The sequence below is a fragment of the Myxine glutinosa genome, chromosome 3 (assembly GCF_964187855.1).
Source record: "Myxine glutinosa chromosome 3, kmMyxGlut1.1, whole genome shotgun sequence".
Lineage (NCBI taxonomy): Eukaryota > Metazoa > Chordata > Myxini > Myxiniformes > Myxinidae > Myxine > Myxine glutinosa.
This window is the reverse complement of record NC_136263.1, coordinates 97,711,282-97,730,721: the sequence shown is the minus strand read 5'-3', so window position 1 is coordinate 97,730,721 and position 19,440 is coordinate 97,711,282. Positions and strand designations below refer to the sequence as shown.

The 19,440-nt window shown below is 46.0% G+C and overlaps 1 protein-coding gene across 18 annotated transcripts in view; it reads left to right on the top strand.

Annotated features, from left to right (window-relative positions):
- Positions 1-7,011, top strand: part of LOC137423347 (trinucleotide repeat-containing gene 6C protein) — a 175,959-nt gene extending 168,948 nt beyond the window's left edge. For all 18 annotated transcript variants that reach the window (XM_068110383.2, XM_078774314.1, XM_068110389.2 and 15 more), the window contains 2 exons: positions 3,392-3,531; positions 5,647-7,011. In XM_068110383.2, coding sequence (XP_067966484.2) covers positions 3,392-3,531; positions 5,647-6,016 — 510 coding nt within the window. In that variant the 3' untranslated portion in view covers positions 6,017-7,011. The remainder of the gene's footprint in view (positions 1-3,391; positions 3,532-5,646) is intronic.
- The last annotated feature ends 12,429 nt before the right edge of the window (positions 7,012-19,440 follow it).

The window sequence follows — 19,440 nt, the reverse complement described above, 5'->3', positions numbered from 1 at the left end:
TGGCATTGCACACCTTTGACACTCGATCATATGAAATGCCAACTGCACATTTGTGCAACAATGTTACAGCTTTCTGACTCCGAAAGTTATGGTACATATAGAGCGACATTCCAATAGCATATGGACTGTCATTCATTTGCCGAAATGACGACTCTGGCGTTTTTGGCACGAGTGAAACCTGTCGAGATGACTTGCATTCTCGAACCACAGTCTGCGATATTATCATGCATGTTTTCCGTAGTTCATCGGCTCGTGATGCAGTTGTAGCAGCTTGTGCTCCCTGAATTATCCATCGGATGAGAGTGAACAACTCACATGGAATATCCGAATCATTGTAGTCCAGTAAAGATCCCTGAAATGTCCATGCCTTTTCAACATCTCTAGAGTGAAGAATGGATTGTTGTACACACTTTGCACATTTGAATATCTGCAACATGTCTTCTTTGATATTTTTCTCCTTTATTGCAGCATCTATTGCTGTCCTTCTTGCCTTTTTGCCATGAATGACAGAAGGTTTTTGGCCTTGACCATCGGTAATATCACAACAAATGTTCTCACGGATCTTCTGTAACAGCCTGCCCCTGGTGATGCTGTGATTCTGAATACCATAGTCCCGCATCATGTTACTGTAGACCTCATCAGCCTCAGGTGTTGAGACAAACTGTCCATCATCGATGCAAACCTGTAATTCAGCGAAGAACTCAATTTCAGCTGATACAAATCTCTCTCTCTGTCCTAAGTCCCCATCACCACTTTAGTCACCTGCACAATTTTTGCGCTGTGGCATTTGCATGTAGCGACTCCAGTTGGAGGTCAAACAGCTCTTATGGTAGGTTATGTCCCTTGCAAGAAAATCTCCCTCAACGGGAAAGTCCACAAGGTTGAGTTTCCAGACACTGTTGTCACTGTTGTCACTGTTTTCCACAATCTGTTTAACTGACCTACCAATATCTTTGCTTCTACACTCACAGCGTATCTCTTCTGTCCCGGTCTTTTTGTCCTATTTCACAGTCTGACAGAAAAAGCACATATTCCGGCAGAATGATGGTACTGTCGACCGTGTCTGCCTTTCTGCTGGTGCTGAACAGGAGGCTTCCTCTGGAATAGGAGTTGTTGATGGTCTTCCTCGTTTCTTACCTCCGGTCAGAACACGAGTGTCCATTTGACTTGTGGCTTGTTCATATCGTCCTTTATCACGTTCAATATGCTGTATATGTGTCAGCATACCGTAACAGCTCCGATGCCATAATGCTTTTCTTGACATCAGATCACCAGCGGATAAGCCTTGCAGTCTTTGATTTATGGCCACATATGTCGGATTCTTGTATGTATCTCGTTTGGTGAGATTTCGCAAAAACGTCTCATATGTATCTGCCTGTGGTGTGCTTAAAGGCTCAAGCACTTTCCTTTTTATGTATTTCTTCCCTTGGCATAGCAAACAAAGACTGAAGTCAATGGGCTTCTTTTTGGCAGCAGGTTTCTTGGCGTGGTCATGATGCCGGCAGTCGTTCTTCCTCCACAGTTATCCAAGAATGCAACTTCTCAAGGTCGTCTGCTGCACATCTGAAACGAATAAAGATTGTTAAAAAGTCATCCAACACAGTTTCAGGAATAATATTTGACTAAAACTAGATGTACGGTAGCTTGATTCTTTAGATAATATTTGGGTGTGGATCTGGCAGAAGAACTCCCCTGTCCCCCCACCTCCTATCCACCCCCTCCCAATCCAATCCTAACCATTATCAAAAAATGTAAGTACCTGTGAGTAAAAGTAAATAGATTCAATACCAGGACATTTATATTTAAACCTGATATACATGAAAACCTTTTAAAGTATGGCTTTGACCTGGAGTTTGGGCAAAACTAGATTAAAAAATGGTGGCCATCTTGAAATTATAAAGATGTTGGCCATCCAGCTGAAATTTGATTATCACCATTGTCTTCCTTGACCCCGAAAATGTGGGTAAGGACACTGTTCTTGTGCTGATACCTTGATTAATAAGTGAGATATAAGGCAAAATAGGTCCGAAATGGTGGCCATCTTGAAATCCAAGATGGCCGCCATGAAGATGTCGTGAAAATTTGGCAACAGCAATTTTTTTATTTTATATGCTATTTAGAGTGATTTAAGCCTTGTTGCCAAGAATCGAGCAAAACGGTCCACAAACTTTGGTTTCCCAACATAAGCCCATGTACTAATTTACACAAAGGCAAAGACGAGGACACCTCAGATGGCTTGTGCTTAATATGTACCCCAGACCGTTTGATCAAAGGGAAGAAGAGAAGGGGAGGGTGTGAAATTGTTTTTTATTTCGATCTTCTTGGTGTGTTATATATTATTCACACTCCAGCATATAAAAAGGCTATGATGAATATCCTATTAACAATCTCCTCACTCCCTGAGTGTATAGCTCTGCCGGTATCTATACACTGCCTAATTTTATTTTTTCCCATTAACAAAAACTGTTGTTTTTTTTTTGTTTTTTTTTGCAATTGCACAAATATCGATATACCCGTCAGCGAAGCGACAGGTCTTATATTCTAGTAATAATAATATGGCCCTGCCAACCTGATTGCAGTGGGCAAGAAGCAGACCTTGGGACTCGGCGTCTTGCAAAGACATGCTAATGAAACAGAGTTCCTTGAACTTTGTGGCCTCTCGGGAAGCTAGAGGGAAAGCAATTCTACCAAAGACCCTGCTGTCAACTCAGGCGGATCACCCATTCCCTCTCCTGACTTGGGGAGCACTTTCCCTCTCTTGACTTTGGGCGCGACTTCCTTCTCCCAACTCGGGCGCACCTTCCTTCTCCTGACTCATGGGTGCCCCCTCCCCAGACAGACTCAGATGCACCCCTCCCTCGACCGACGCGGGGCATTCCCTCCCCTGACCAACTCTGGGCACCGCTTCTTCCCGAATCGGGGGCACCCCTTCCTTCTCCCGACTCGGGTGCCTCCTCCCTCGACTTGCTCTGGGGCGAACCCTCCCTAGACCGACTCGTGGACACCTCTCCTTTCTCCTTAAAGTGGGTTTTGGGAGAGACTTTACAGAGATAACTGGGGGAGGGAGAGAGACAGAACGACAGATAGAGATGTGGATAAAATTGTCGATTTTATTATATTTGGTGCATTTAAATCTTTCAAATCAGGTTTATTCTCATGTTGGACTGTTGTTTCAACAAATTTATCTCTCCGTTATAATTTTAATATACCATAACTTAGATTTCCTCCCTCCTTTATCCAACAATTTTATTCTCACCATTCCTCTTTCAATCTGCATTATTATTTCATTCTTGCAATGTTTTTGTCATTCGTCCTCTTAATATGTTTGCCGAACTTGTCATCTCTTTGTCACTGTTATTCTTCTTTGCCACTTACTTCATCCCTACCTTAGATTGATGGTTCAACATTGCGCACTTTGTGCATGCAGCATGGGCCTCTTATAACCTTCCACCTGAATTTAGCCCAAGGCAGTGCTCTTGTCCACTATTCATCCCGTGAAGAGGTTGCCAAGGCCCAGAAATCTCTACACATGTGAGTGTTGGATATACCATAGGCACTTGGCATGTTATCTTTGCATCGTTGGATTTCTATTCTTTTTTTTTTTATGCCTCCACCAACGAAGTCATCTGAGACATGCTTTCAGGTTGTCAGTCTGACAGTCCATCCATCCGTCCATGATAGGCTTTAACTTGAGAACGGCTGAAGTGATCCAAGTCAAACTTAGTGCAAGTATGTAAAATGAAGGAAAGATTAACTCATTAGATTTTGGAGTGAAGAGGTCAGAGGTCATGTGAGGTGAAAATTCTGTTACCACACTAACTTGTGAACCAGTGATTGGATTTTGATAAAATTTGATGCAAGTATGAATAATGATATAAATATGAACCGATTAGGTTTTTGGGTCAAGAGGTCAAAGATCAGAGGTCATGTCTGGTAAAAAATGTTATCACGGTCAGGATTTTAACTAAACTAAGTACATGTCACTCAACAAAGTGATACATACATCTGTACAGATTAGATATTGAGGTCAAATGCTCTTGAGGTTTATGCCAAAGTTGGAGTAAGCAAAAACTTAATGTAGGAGGTGGCATATCAGTTGACATCTCGATGTCAAATTATGTCTAGTTTCAAGAGTCAAGGCTAGAGGAAGAGCTAGAACATGGAATGGATCAGGATGCAACAGAACAAAAAGAACAGTAGAGAGAGGGGAAAACCTCAACAGTGGAGTTGCTGGGCCAAAATTTAGGGAGACTTAGACAATGGCGAGGAAGGTGGGGGTGGGGGGCAGCAAAGGACACATGGGGCAGACACTGGACAGGGTGGATATAGAAAGAAACTTTCAGGAAATAAAAACTGAAAATTTGGATAGAGGTGGGCCAGGGAGGGAAGGGGGGTTTAACAGGAGTCGAAAAGGTTGTGGTGTTGGATTGGAGATTATATGAGATGGTGATGAAGAGCTGTCTTGAATACCTCAAGGAAAGAATAAGATTGAAGAGAATGTGGAAGTTGTTTACACAAGTGGGGAAAAAAGAGGAATGAATAAGGGAAGGTGAGCATTGATTCGGGATTTTGAGAGTTTCACCAGAAGGGGGTTACGGAAATGACAGTAAGACAAAAAAGGAGGTTGTAGAAGACAGAGATCACCGACCTGTCTGTGATAGGAAGGTAATACGCCCAGAGGCTCAGCTTCATTGCGGGAGATTAAAGCTATTTATACTGGCCCAATCAATCACTCAATGGTGAAGAATCACTTTTAAAAAATTATATATCTCTATAATCTCGTATCCGGATTCGGGTCGTCACCAAAAAGTACAAAAATAGATATTGAAGCAATTGAAAAGTTGTACGAGAAGGAAGGTTTTAGCCTTATCACTGAAACGCCCTTGTTAATCCCATGGGGAGCCAACTTGCTGATCTTGAAGATGAGGAATTGCTCATTATGCTTGCAATTGTCAGTGGTGCTGGTAATGGAGGAAGACACCGTACACCACTGTGTGGCTGAACGGATGTCTTTAGAATGTCGAGCAGGCAGTTTTGAGAGGTCTGTCCTGTTAGATCCTACATCAAGCAAGTATTCACGGAAGTGATGGCCCCAGTCCTTGCCTGGTTCTACTGATGACCCCAGTACATCTTGGCCCCAGTACATCTCGCAGAGAGTGCACGTGATTCCATAAATGACATTTGCAGGGGGGGGTCAGTGATGCATGCCTTTAAGACTGCTTTTTCGTCCTGAGATAAAATTGGTTGTTTTGATGAAAGGGCAGGTTTTGAAGTGATGCCATGAACTCTTGAAGTTCTTGGTGGGAGGTCAGAGGTGTAATGGTCTTTATCCAGGTAATTTCACAAATTTCTCTCCCACAAATATTTCTTTCCCCCAAATTTCTCAAATGAGAGATGGTTGTGGGAAAATCTAAGTGGTTTCAGGATAGTTCTATAAAAGTCAAGTTCCCATGGATGATGTTCTTGACTTGAAGGTAGATGGGATTGCCGGTCAATGTGAAGGAGATCCTTACAGTTTTTTTCTCTCAGAAGGAAGGAAGTTTTCTTTCTGTCGATGCTGCAGGGGCATTTGTAATATTTAGCCTTTTTCTAAGTACATATTGGGCAATTTATAATCGGTAAACATTTTCCTTCACTTGTCCTCAGGTGTGTGCTGGGGAATACGACTATCGTAGCTGAGTTTGCTGGGGATGAAGAGGTATCCCGGTTTCTCGCACAAGGCACACTTTCCGTGGGGCCGACTGCCTCCCCTTGGCCCATAGGTCAAGGCCCTAGAGCGACGATGCAGGGTCCTGGTGTCCCAGCCGTGTACGGTCGCTCGAACGGGCTTGCACTGAGTGCGTGGAATGGGCGTTCTTCACTCGGCACCACCTCACCTTCACTCTGGGGTCCAACATCCCAGTTTCTAGGTGATAGTCTCTGGGGTAGTTCTTCTGCAAAAAGTTCCTTGGAGGAGTCAGGCATGGTGGCTACCTTACTTCCAGGAGATCTTTTGGGAGGAAGCGATGGTTTGTAAAAGGGCATTGCACTTGAACAAATAACTCATTGCCCATGCTGTAAAACCCACACTACTATTATTTCTGGGTTTGTTTCATTCAATTCTACTACATGTTTTATTTTGTTTTGTTTTACATCATTTGGAGGGTTAGGTAATTGTTTCTCAAGAGTACTGTAGATCAACAGTTTTAATTTTTCGTGGTGGTGTTTGTCCGGTATGTTTCCTGAAACATATCGTCTTAAATACTTGAATCGTACAAGCCAATGCTGAAATGTGAAAAAAAAAATCTTCCAAGATGTTGTTTCTCTTCAAAAGGAGGTACATTTGTCTTTTATTCCATGCTGTGCAAGCCCACGTGGAATTGTGTACAATGTTTTTGCTGCTCGATGTTACAGCTTCTTTCTTTGCACTGATTTATGTTTCGGCTTTTTCCTTATCAACGCAATACGGGGAGTAGCAAGCAGTACTCGTGTGAATGTTTACTGGAGGTTACCCTTCACTGAAGATAACTTTGCATCTCATCGAAGATGTTTTAGCTGTTTGATATCCTTTATTAGATTTAAACATGCAGAAATTGTATTTGTACCATTTTGCTAGTGCAGTAAAAAAAAAAAAAAAAAAAAAAGGTGAAAGAAAGAAAAAGTTGAGGATTTTCCTCTTAAGCTAACTGCTAGGTGTGTGTGTGTGTGTGTGTGTGTGTGTGTGTGTGTGTGTCTGTCTGTGTGTCTATTTGTGTGTCTTTGTGTGTCTGTGTGTGTGTGTATGTTGTTTTGGGGCAAAGTGCTGGATTGTGGCGATGCTGACTGTGTGCCAGATTGGGCACTTTTTACAGGTTTGGTGCCTCTGAGAGATTGGGGCAGGGATCAGTTTCGCTGAAACTGCCAGGCCGATCCACAGCACTTTAAGGCAACACTTTTCAATAAAAACATAACTTGTGTTTAAAAAGTATGTTTAAAGAAAAAAAAAAAAAAAAACTAAAAATATTCAAAAGAAAAAAGAAAAAATATCCGTCAGGGTGACGATGTACATGTGGTGTTTACAGGTATTTTTAAAATAGCAAACGTTTACTATTCCATCACATAAGCAAGAGAGAAACAGAGGTGTGGCATTTTGCCTTTGTCATTGCGCTCATAATTCCAGTATTTTTTTTTTAACCATGATGGAACAATGGTTCTTGCTGTCCTTTGTTCATTCGAAACACTGACCATTCGTCACCATTGTGGTGTTCATTTTTCAGTGTTTGTACATTTCTCTTGCCTGTTGCCTTGGACATCTCACTGATGATGTCCCCTCTCACTCACCCTCTTCTCTGCCCTTTTTACCTCCACTCCCCCTCCCTCCCTGCTCTCCTCCTCCCTCTCTCCCTCCCAACCTTCTCCCTGCTCTCCTCTCCCTCCCCCTCTCTGCTCTTTTCCCCCTCTCTGTGCTCTCCTCTCCCCCCGTCACCCCCGCCCCCCTCCACGCTCTCAGAGCTCTCTCTTCCCCCATCTGCTGTCCTGGCTCTCTCCCTCCGCTTTCCTGGCTCTCTCCTCCCTCTGCTCATCCCCCTCTCTGTGCTCCCCCACCCTCTAGTCTCTCCCTCCTCTGCTCTATCTCCCCTCATCTGCACTCTCTCCCTTCTCTGCACTCACTCCCTTCTCTGCACTCTCTCCCTTATCTGTTCTCCCTCCTCCTCTGCTCTCCCAGCTGTCTCTCCCTTCTGCTGTCCATGCTCCCTCCTCCTTCTCTCCCCCTCTGCTCTCTGGGCTCTTTCTCTGCTCTCCCTCCCGATGTTTTTTCCGGCTATCCTCTCTCTTTTCTCAGCATGTCCACTCCCCCTCTTCGCCCTTAACTCTCCCAACGCTTGGCTCCCATGGCTATTGGCTCTGCCCCTCATCCTCAACTCCCCTGCCGCTCACCCTCGGCTCTCCTGCCTATCCCCTCCTCGCCCCCTACTCTCCTGTCCACCCCTCCTCACCCTTGGCTCTCCTACCCCTCACCTTTCCCTCCCACCCTCCTCGCCTTTCCCACCCACCCTTCCCCCATTCCCCCCACCCCCCCTTGGCACTTCTGCCACCCTTTCAGACCCGTCGCCAGCTTTGCTGCACATCCCGCCATCGGCTCTGCCACCTCTTCTCTCCTCCCCCTTGGCTCTGCCGCCTCTCCTTGTCTTTCTTTTCTCTCTTCTTTCCATCCCCTTTCTCAAAACAGATTCGCACAGCATCAGGGTCAGAGATGGTCTTGTTTTATTTTGATTAATAAGAGTTGTTGAACCTTGTTGAGCCTTTCTGCCTTTCCAGTGGCATACTTAAGTAATAACCAAAAGTGCAGGCTGGCAAATACTTTGTTGTTTTCTTGTAGTCACTTTGCTGGTTCGGCTACAGTGTATCCATGCTGGAATATTAGAAACATGTTACTATGCACCATGAAGAAGACTTAAAAGGAAAGTTGCTTTCACTTGTATTTGGTTAATGTTTAAACTGTTTGCAGTGTTTTCTTGGTGAATTATTTCTTAGATTTTAGTGTTCAGAGCATTTTGAATCAAGTGAAAAGGTTAACTTCAACAGAAAAAAGTATAAAATTGATTTTGCCTTTTGAAATAACTACAATGCATAAGTCATTGGTTGTCTGAGATGCAAAGCGCAGCGCAAAGCATTTACTTTTATTTTGAGAATGTGATTATAGTATGTACTCAGACCTACCGGTTTCCTGGAAACGTGTCTTTTTGCTGCTTATTAAAACCATTAATAAAACGTGTTAAGGTGTGAACCGTTTTATTTTCTCAATGGAAACTGTGTTTATTATGCGGCTCGGTGATGCTCCAGTATTTGTGTAATTTTTTGTGGTCTTGATTGTCAAAAAGTACAGTTGCTTTGTGAAGAATGATAAATATATTCATTGCTGCATTATAGTTTTCTTTGCTTTGTCAGATTATTATTTTTGTTTATTATCCAAAAGTTAAATGAGAGTTTTCTTTCCAATTTTTCTTTTTTCCTTGATGTGTGGGCAAAATTGTCACACTAATGCATTTGCTGCACTTATTCAGACAGTACATGCAGGTGTTTTGTTTTTTATTTTTTGAATGAAAGCTAATGCAAAAGGCCTTTTATTTTGTTTGTTGGGCTTGGATTTTCAGTTTGTAAGCAAAAATCAGTCCGGATGGAAATTGACCTGGTGGATTTCTGCAGTGCTAAATAAATGCTTTATTAAAGGCAATGTGAGTATTTTTTTTTTCCCTACTTCCCCTTTCTATTGTCGCGCGAATGCCCTCGGTTAATACCGTGGGCTCGCGGATGACCAAACGGGCTTAAATGGAGGCGACGATCAATTACGGATTTGACTGTGCTAGCACGGGAGGGAGAAGGAAGAGGAAGAGGCGGCGAGCTCTTACCTGACGCTCCGACGGCAGCCCTCGATCCTGTCGGGAATGAACTCAAACGAACATGGGGGTAAAATGTACAAAAATATGCGATTTATTATGCGGAATCCGAGACAATGAACACGACGGAAGAACTAATTCTAAAATGGGACGTCCCCACACATATTTCAAATACAAGACAATGGGAGAGGATGAATAAAATAAACGTTTCGTTGTGCTCGTGTGTGAGATGTGGTGCGTCTTATCTGTGTCTGTAGTCTGCAATCGTCAAGGATGGTCCGGCTCCGAACACAGTCGTCCGACCGCGGCTCTGGTCAGCGGGAAGTAGGCCTCGTGTTCCGCCCCCGCTCGCGCTCCACAAGGCCCACGGACGCCGCTGCACTCCAAGCCTGTGTCCCTGCGCGATCGTTCGTGAGGTCCCGTTTACTCATTGCACCAAGCCTCGCTCCAAGCACCAGCCCCGCTCCAAGCACCAGCCTCGCTCCAAGCACTAAGCCCCAAGAGCACCACGAAGAACCCAGGGAAGACCACCGGGAAGAACGCAAGGAAGAACGCAAGGAAACGACGACCACGGAAGAACGCAGGGAAGCCCGCGAGCGAGTCGTCCCGTCACTTGCAGTCTGACGTCGATTCTCCCTCTCTCATCTACCAGTCCCTCGCTTCTTTTGTGGTCTTTCCCCACCTTCTGACGTCACCGTCCCTTTTTCTCTAATCAGCGACCTGCTTCGAAGTAGTGGTTTTGCGCCTTCCGCACTGATTGGCCGAGTGTTCGCGCCTTCCGCACTGATTGGCTGAGGTGTCGATGGTCAGTGGCCAATCAGTGTGCCGCTCCTTCCACCTTCCTTTCACCAATCAGTGGCCAGCTGGTGATGTGGCTGGCTGCGGCCCCATCGGCGGTGCCCCGATCTGGCTTCCTGCCTGTTCTTCCTGTAAGTCTTATTGTGAGGGAGGGGAATTAATTAATTAATGTGTGCACTAATGGATCTATCTAATGTATATGAGTGCATTGCCATAATAGACACTGGGTTGCTCACAGAGGGAAAGCCAAACGGGAATTTTACCCATAATCCCTGTACTAATTAGCATGCTCCGCCCCCTCGTGGCGGGGACGAAGATACAAGCTTAATCCGACATTCGGCTAAACATAGAACTTATTACAGGTAGATTCCCTGTCACGAAAGTCGAGCACCTACCTATGCAGATCTACCTGGATCTAGATATCCCCTTACCCACCGACATAATACTTTTTGGAGTTGTTTGCTGCATACTTAGCCAACAGGTTTCAGCCATGACTGCCGCAGTATTTGCTGTGGTTTCAAATTTGGTACTCGAATGTGGCTTCCAACTTATTATTGCTTTGAGACGGAAGAGGAGGAAATTAGGATACAGGAAATGGTCATTTAGCCCATATGTCCATGAAATAGTACCATCGTCACACATCTACATGTCTCGTTGAACACCAGATGTGCTCAGAAGGTGGGAAGACGAGACGAGGACCAATACAGGCCTTTTTAAATGATGCAATCCGACCCAGAATGCTCCCTCTTGGTATACGCATAACCCTTTAGCAACGATGTTGATTTGGGCAAGTTTCCATATATCATTCATGTGCAATAACGATAATTACCAAAATGGCTCACAAAGCTTCGAAAATAATCCGAAAAACACTTTTAAAAGTACCTGAGAGAACGGAATTTGCCTCTGCACAATGAAAGAGATGGATAACTTTCTCAGTTTGCCTGAAGCACTGAGATCCTGCAGCTTTGCGTACTGTAAAATGAAGAGTATGTGGGCCGGTGCAAGGCCTGATAGATTCAACGCGTTCTACCAAAACCCCCGATGGATCGCTACCAGAGAATGGACGTTAAACTTTGTGGGATTGCCTCCTGTGAACATGGCAGGCTGGGTGATTTATTTAATAGATGTCTGCAATTGGAAAGATGACTGCATCATCACCAACAGAGTAATGACAACCAACTCATCGACAAAAGACATCTTCACAACATGAAAATGCACAAAGCTTGTGCCAACTGTTATTCACGTGGGAGCGAGATGTGCCAGGAAGATTTCCCTGAGGGAGACACCGTATCTGGTTTGTGTGATTCTTAACTCTTTAAGAACCAAGAGACACATTTATCCCAAAAGTTTAAAGTGGTGCAAATTTTACCTGCAATTTTAGATTACTTTATGTTTGTACATTGGCAAACATTCTAACTAACACTGAGCAAGAGTTTTTATCATTTCCATTTTTTTTTTGTCGTTTTGTATTTTACGTGTATTTTTTATCATGCATACTCTTGAATTTCAATTAAAATTTGTGATTATTACAACCAAACTAATAATGAAATTGGACTTGTATCTGAAAATTACTTTCAATTAAAATGATTGTGGTCCTCAAAAGGTGAACAGCGATGGGAAGGTCATATCTGGTGTTTGTGAATGCACGGAGTAAGTTTAAAATAAACTTTAAAATGATTATATTGTCATGTGATTCCCCTCGGTGAAGACCGGGAAATCGCGGATAGCAAATCGAGCGTTAATTTGAGGCGACGATAAAATACGGACTCGCTATACAAGCAGGGAAGAAGAAGAAGAAGCTGGCAGTTTTTACCTGACGGTCCTGCGTGGCAGCCTTCAATCCTGCAGGAAAATAACAACCGAAAATGGAATTAGAATGTACAAAAAGAACAGGTTTATTAAATAGAACCCGAGAACAATGAAACGCGCCGGTTAAATAAATGTTCTATATTGGGACGTCCCCACACCAGACTTGCATACGGACGAAGGGATAATAAAATGAAAAGAACAGTTGTGTGATTTATCGTGCACTCAGCTGAATCGGCACCTTGCCAGCGATCATCCAGTCCGAGCGCGCACTCCGTTGTTGGCGGGATGAAGGCCTCGTTTGCGCACTGCTAGGCCTCACCGGGCGTCCCGCTCACCCCGGCCTTGTGGTGTTCCAGCGGCAAGCCACCCTCATCCACGCACGATCGCTCGCGATGTCCAGAACCAAAGGAGAGAGTCGATGGCAGAGGAAGGTGTAAGGGGCAGCAGGAGAAGAAGGGAAGAGAGTCCAAAGCGAGGAGCAGGACGTCCAGGCACGAAGGGATCCAGAACCAGAGAGGAGGTCCAAACGAGAAGGGGCAAAATGTCGGCCAGCGAGTTCTTTTATTGCTCACGGTCTGGCGTCACCGGTCCTCCCTACCAATCAGTCCGTCACCTCTCGACCTCTAGAATGTTCTTCTGGCGTCAGTCCGTCACCATTGGCCGAGTGCTTCGCACTCTCCAACTCATGCCATCGGTCGGTGGCCAATCAGTTCGTCGCTTCTTACTCTGGCCTTCCCGTCGGTCGACACCTGGCCCAAAAATTGTGATCTCCCTATCAACCCCTCGACCAATCCATTGCGAGGTGGCATGGCCTCAGCTGGCCTGCGGATATATTGGCAGTGCCCCAAACTGGCTTCCAGTGACTTTTATTGTGGGGGGGGGGGGGGGGGGAATTTAAGTAGTGGGTGTGGTGTAACTCATGGGCCTGTCTATGTGCGTTGCCATATGGGACGAAGGATAGATCACATAGGGTAAGACTTACAAGGGATAATTTACCCTTATGCCCTAATCTAGTTAACAAGCCCCGCCCCCTTGTGACGGGGCCGAATATACACTTAATCCGACATTCGGGCTCAGCAGGTCCCTGATTATGTACATCGAGATGGTTCTTCTTCTTCTTCTTCTTCACGACAGTCGGAACATGATACCTACGCAGATGTACCTGATCTATACATCGCTCTACCCCAAAATTCTTAACAATATTTACTATCAATCATGTTTGAGAGTGGTAGCTGTGAGGGCTGTTCAAAATGTTTTGTTTGTTTGGTTCCTGGACCACAAAATAAATGATTTTTGCATTTATTGCTGAAAGGAGAAGTGTGTGTGCCACTGCTGGCTTATATTACCAAGAAATGATAGGAACCAGGCACCTCACATCCACAGATATTTCTCGTATTTCCTATATTTACCTGAGTCCGATTTACATCCAGGAACAGAACAATTATGGTTACCTAATAATTTTGAAATTGCCATGCTTTCTTTTAAATACTGAAAATTATGTTTAAAAGACTATTTCGCTTACAGGTTTCACACTCGCAATGGCAGGTTAAAAGTGCCCCAGTTCATTGACGTGTCACTGAAAGCATACACACAGCGCAAGAGCGAAAGGCCTCGTTAGCATTCATACGTCATTTAGAAAGTCCCGTATTCAAGGACAAATAAGCAGATACAGAAGCAGGATGTACGAGATAAGTTGGAATAAGACTGGTGACATGAGGAGGGCAGACTTATGACTCCATACCTAATCCTGCTAACTCAAAATATTTGTAAAGCTCACTGAAATCTTTCCACTTTAACTATCCTCGCTACTTTCTAGGATTTAATTACTTTCATTAATAACTGTTCCTTCTCCCTTCTCTTTTTATAATGGATGAGGTCCAATGGCACCAAGCTTCTGCCCTACCTTGACCACAATACTTCTCCACTCCCCTCTGTCCTCAGCCAACTCTCTCCACTCTCCAACCACCCCCACCTTACTGATGCCCCTCCTCACACAATCCTCCCATCTCAGCCGCAGTCTACCTCCTTTCCTCCTACCTTGCTCCTTCAACTTATCCGCTCTCTTTGTCATTCTCTGTTCCCCCATCCGCACCAAATGTCCAGCCAGTCTCAGCCGGAATTTCACCAATCTCCCAGTCAAGCTCATCTGCACGCCAATCTTCTCCCTCAGTTCATCCATCCTCCTTCTGTCCACCCTCTTTACTCCCAAGATTCTACTGACCCAGTTGTTCTCGCAAACCTGCAGCCTCTGCTGTTGTCTCTCTGTCAGTGCCACCGTCTCCAGACCGTAAAGGCAGGCCTGCGTTACAAACGACATCAGAACCTTCCCTTTCACTTTTCAATTTCCTTGAAACCTTACTGTCTGCCATTACACCCTCCACCCTCCTTCACACATTCACACCCACCTGAATCCTCCTCTGCATCTCTGCCTCCGACTTAGAATCGCTCCCCCCCGTCACTGGCCCCCTCCACACTCGCCTCCCCTCCCCCCACCCCCCACGTACTCGAACCTATTTCGCTATCTGATCTCCTTCCCCTCTAACCTCATATTAATTTATTTTCCCTGCTGCATTCTCTTTCCCCGACCCACATCACCTCAGTATTCTCCATACTCACCTTCAGCCCATGTCTCAAATAACCTTCTTCCACTCCCCCAGTACGTCCTACATCGCTCGCCTATTCTCCATTGTCCGCAAACAACATCCTCCCCATATTACTCTCATGTTCACCCTCCTGCTGATAAACATGAGTGGGTTGAGAGAGTTTCCCTGCCTTAAACCGATGTTCCCACTGAATTATTCAGACATCCACGGACCAACCAAAACTCTTCCCTTTGCTCCCTTCTACATCCCTTCCACCAACCTAACTTCTGCTTCCGGTACTCCCATCCATCTCAGTGTCGCCATTACCATCTCTCTCGGCACAGTATCGTTGGCCTTCTCCAGATCCACAAATACCAATACCATTTCACCCTGCACCTCCAACCTCTTCTCCACCTGCTGTCTCAGCATGAACATCCCATCTGTGATTCCCATACCCTTTCTAAATCCTTGCTGCTCTTCTTCAAACTCTATCTCCACACTCTTCCTTATCCTCCAGAAACCTCTGCACTTTCATGACATGACTAAGGAGTGTAATGGCCCTGTACTTCCCTGGATCTTGAACATCCCCCTTCCCCTTCCATATCGGCACAAGTAACCCTGTCCTTCAATCCTCTGGAATTTAACCCTCTCCCATTCATACATTCAATAGCTTCTTCACCCAACTGGCTCCGACTTCTCTTGCTGCAATTGTAATCTCTGTACACACCTCATCAATGCCTGGTGGTCTTCCCTTCTCCATCTGCTTCAATGCCGTCCACACCTCCTCCTCCGTGATCTCCATCAACTCCACTTTCCCTTCTGCATAACATGGTAGCTCCAGCTCGCTGTTGCTTCCTCCCCGGATCAGCAGCTCCTTGAAAGATCCTTCCCACCTCTTCAGTACTGCCCTCTCTCTGGCACTAGCCTCCCGCCACCATCCCTCCTCCTAACTCCCTCCCCCCCTACTCATGCCATTACTCGCCTCATCCCTGTCACGAGCCAATTTATAGATCATCTTCTTCCCACCATCCTCTTCCAACTTGCTATACACCTCCTCTTCCATCTCATTCCTCGCCTTATCCACAGCTTTCATTCCTGCTTGTTCCTCTGCCTATACAGGTGCAGCAACCCTGCCTTCCTCTATCCTTGATCTTCTCTATCCTCTTCCAAACCTCCTTTTCACCAACTGCCTTCACTATTCCTCCGTCCACCATACCTGGTTTCTATCCTTTCACGGTGCACCCTTCCCTGACGTCATTTCACACAACACTTCTGCAATTCACCTAAACGCCGCTCCATACTTCTTCCACTCCTCCAAACCTTCCACTTCTTCGCTAAGTTGCTCATACCTGGCCCTCATCCTCCCCTTGTACTCCACGATGACGTTGCCCCTACACTTCGCCCACCTAATCATCTTCTGACCCCTGCTCTTAACGTCCCTCTTTTTCTTCATCTGTACCACAAACACTACAGGCTTGTGCTAGGTGGTAACATGCTCTCCCGCCACTGTCTTGCAATCCTTAACCCTCCCCAACTGTCCCTTCCTTAATACGACCAAATCCAGTTCTGTTCTGTGCTGTCCACTCCTATAGGAAATCTTGTGGCTTTCCCACTTTTGAAAGAATGAACCAGCTATGGCCATTCCATTCTTCGCCACCAGCTCACGACCCTCTCTATTCCTCGTTTCCCAACCAAATTTACCAACACATTCCTCTTCATCCGGCTCTACTACTTCCACATGCTCGTTAAAGTCCCCCACAATGCACAGCATCACCTCCAGCTCAACCATTCCCATCATCCTCTCCAGTGCATCCCTAAATTCCTGCTTCCCCACCCCAGTCCTTCCCATTTGTGGTCCATATACCGACATGACGCACACCATTTTCCTCCATCACAACCCATGGCATAACTATCTGTCCCTCCCATATTTCCATTTTACCTACCTGCTTGGTGATCTCTTCCGATACTATTATTCATTCGCCATTACCCCTACCATTCCCACCCACATGCAACAGCTTGTATCCTCCTACCAACTTCCTTGCCCTGTCTCCTTTCTGTCATGTATGCAGTGCAAATGTTCACCGTTGTATCCCTACACCGGGACCGGGTTGTATCCCTCCGCCAGAGCTCGGATGGCGCTGCTGTGAATCGGGCATTGATCGGCAGAGTGAATAAACGCGTACGACAATTGATCGCAGTTTGTCGAGATACTTTACATGGCGACGAGGATAAACATCTAGACCATGACATCTTTCGGCCATATCGATGAATTCGACCCTCATGAGGGGGATTTTGACACGTATTCTGAGCGGTTGTCTTTCTACTTCGAGGCGAACGGCATTGCGACCGAAGCCCGGATGAAGGCCGTCTTCCTGTGCGTTTGCGGGGGTGAGACGTTCACACTCGTTAAAAACCTGATTCGGCCTCGGACAATCCAGGAGCTCACGTATGCAGAGCTCAAGGTCGCTTTGAAGGAACATTGCAACCCATCTCCTTCAGTCATCCTGTGTCGGTTTAATTTTTACATGTGCAGACAGCATCAAGGTCAGTCGATCGCAGACTTCATTGCACACCTCAAAAAACTGTCACATCTGTGTGAGTTTGGGGACACGATCGATGACATGCTTCGTGATTTGCTGGTGGTTGGCATGTCCGATGACCGCACTCGTAGACGCCTGCTTGCTGAGAGAAGACTGACGTTCCAAAATGCCAGAGACACCGCCATTTCCATGGAAAGTGCTGAACGCAACGCTACAAGCATCGGTGCCACTCGCTCATCTGGTACCAGCCCTGCTGTGAATCGGTTGGAGCATGTTCAGCCACAACGTTGGAACAAGGCTCCTCGTCAGAAGCCAGTGCAGTCTCAAACCCACAACAACTGTTTTCGGTGCAACGCAAAGCACCCTCCGGAGACGTGTCGGTTCAAAGATGCCACCTGCCATTTCTGTTCGAAAACTGGCCATATTGCTCCAGCTTGCATCACTCGCAAATCGGGAAAAGGAAAAGCTGCTGACAAGATTCATCAGTTTATCGGTTCGGAGGAACCCGAGCTTGACCAGGTGAGCTCTGTTTCCGACAACTCAGAATCGTATGACCTGCTTCATATTGATTCTCACCATAGGCGGGACCCTCTTCTTGCCAATGTTGTCGTCAACAATCGACCATTGCAAATGGAGGTCGACACTGGTGCGGCCGTCTCGCTCATCAGCCATGCTGTTTTCACAAACCTGTGGAGTGATGCTGACCGACCCCATCTGAAACCTACTACCTATGGACTCTCCACCTATACAGGTGAGAAGATTGTTCCCTGCGGTACATGTGACGTCACGGTGGGCTACGATAACCGTGAGTTTCACCTACCCCTGATCGTCATTCCTGGAAAGGGCCCTTCCTTACTCGGCAGGAACTGGTTGAGCATAATTCGACTGAAGTGGGAAAGCATTCATCAACTCCAGGCAGCCAACGTTTCTCCTACCGCAGCATACACACTCAAAAATGTGCTGGATACGTACCCGGATGTCTTCAAGGATGAGCTTGGAACCTTGAAAGGACATACGGCTAAACTCAGGGTTGACCGGGATGCCAATCCTATATTTTGCAGGGCTCGCCCAGTCCCGTTCGCCCTGCGTGAGCGGATTGACAAGGAACTGGATCATCTTGAAAATCTGGGGATCATCGAGCAAATCCAGTATGCCGAATGGGCGGCGCCCATCGTTCCGGTCATAAAATCGGACCAGTCCATCCGCATATGTGGAGATTATAAAATGACCGTGAACAGGTGTTCTTCATTGGATAAATATCCAATCCCGAGGATCGAAGACCTCTATGCTCGTCTCACGGGAGGCAAGACTTTTACGAAACTCGATCTCAAATCCGCCTATCTACAGCTCTGCTTGGACGAGAATTCGAAACAGTATCTTACCATCAACACGCATCGTGGGTTGTATAGGTACCACCGACTTAGTTTTGGAGTGAAATCTGCACCTGGAATTTATCAGCGTGTCATGGACAGTTTGTTTGCCGCCGAACGCAACGTCGTTTGTTACCAGGATGATATTCTGGTTACTGGTCGTACGGACGCGGAACATCTACAGAACCTGGAGAGAGTTCTGAAGAAGATTTCGGACTCCGGCCTACGTTTGCGTCGAGACAAGTGCAAGTTTATGGTGCCATCAGTCAAGTACCTGGGTCATACGATTGATGCCGAGGGTCTACACCCGACAGATGAGAAAGTCCGAGCTATCAAGGATGCTCCTTCTCCACGAGATGTGACCGAATTGAAGTCATACCTCGGTTTGCTTCAGTTCTATGGTCGTTACATCCCGAATGTGACCGACGTTTTGGGCCCCCTTTATCGGCTTTTGAGGAAAGGAGTCTCCTGGAGCTGGGGGTCTACTGAACAATCAGCATTCCAGACCTCTAAGGATCTGCTCAAATCGTCCAATGTTCTCGTTCATTTTGATCCAGAGAAGGATCTTGTGCTGACATGCGATGCCTGTCGGTATGGAGTGGGGAGTGTATTATCGCATGTGATGCCTGATGGTACGGAAAGACCGGTTGCATTTGCATCCAGAACGTTGTCCCTGGCAGAGAAAAACTATTCCCAACTTGACAAGGAAGGATTGGGAATCGTTTTCGGCGTCGGCAAATTTCGCCAGTACCTTCGTGGACATCATTTCACGATTCGCACTGATCACAAGCCGCTCATCAGTCTGTTTGATCCAACTAAGGCGACATCTGACACACTACCGCCCAGGATCATCCGCTGGTCCCTGTTTCTCGCTGCTTATGACTACACCATATGTTATAAGCCCGGTTCGTCTATCACAAATGCAGATGCCATGAGTCGGTTACCCCTTCCAGAATCCGTTGATGATTCGCCTACACCAGGATCC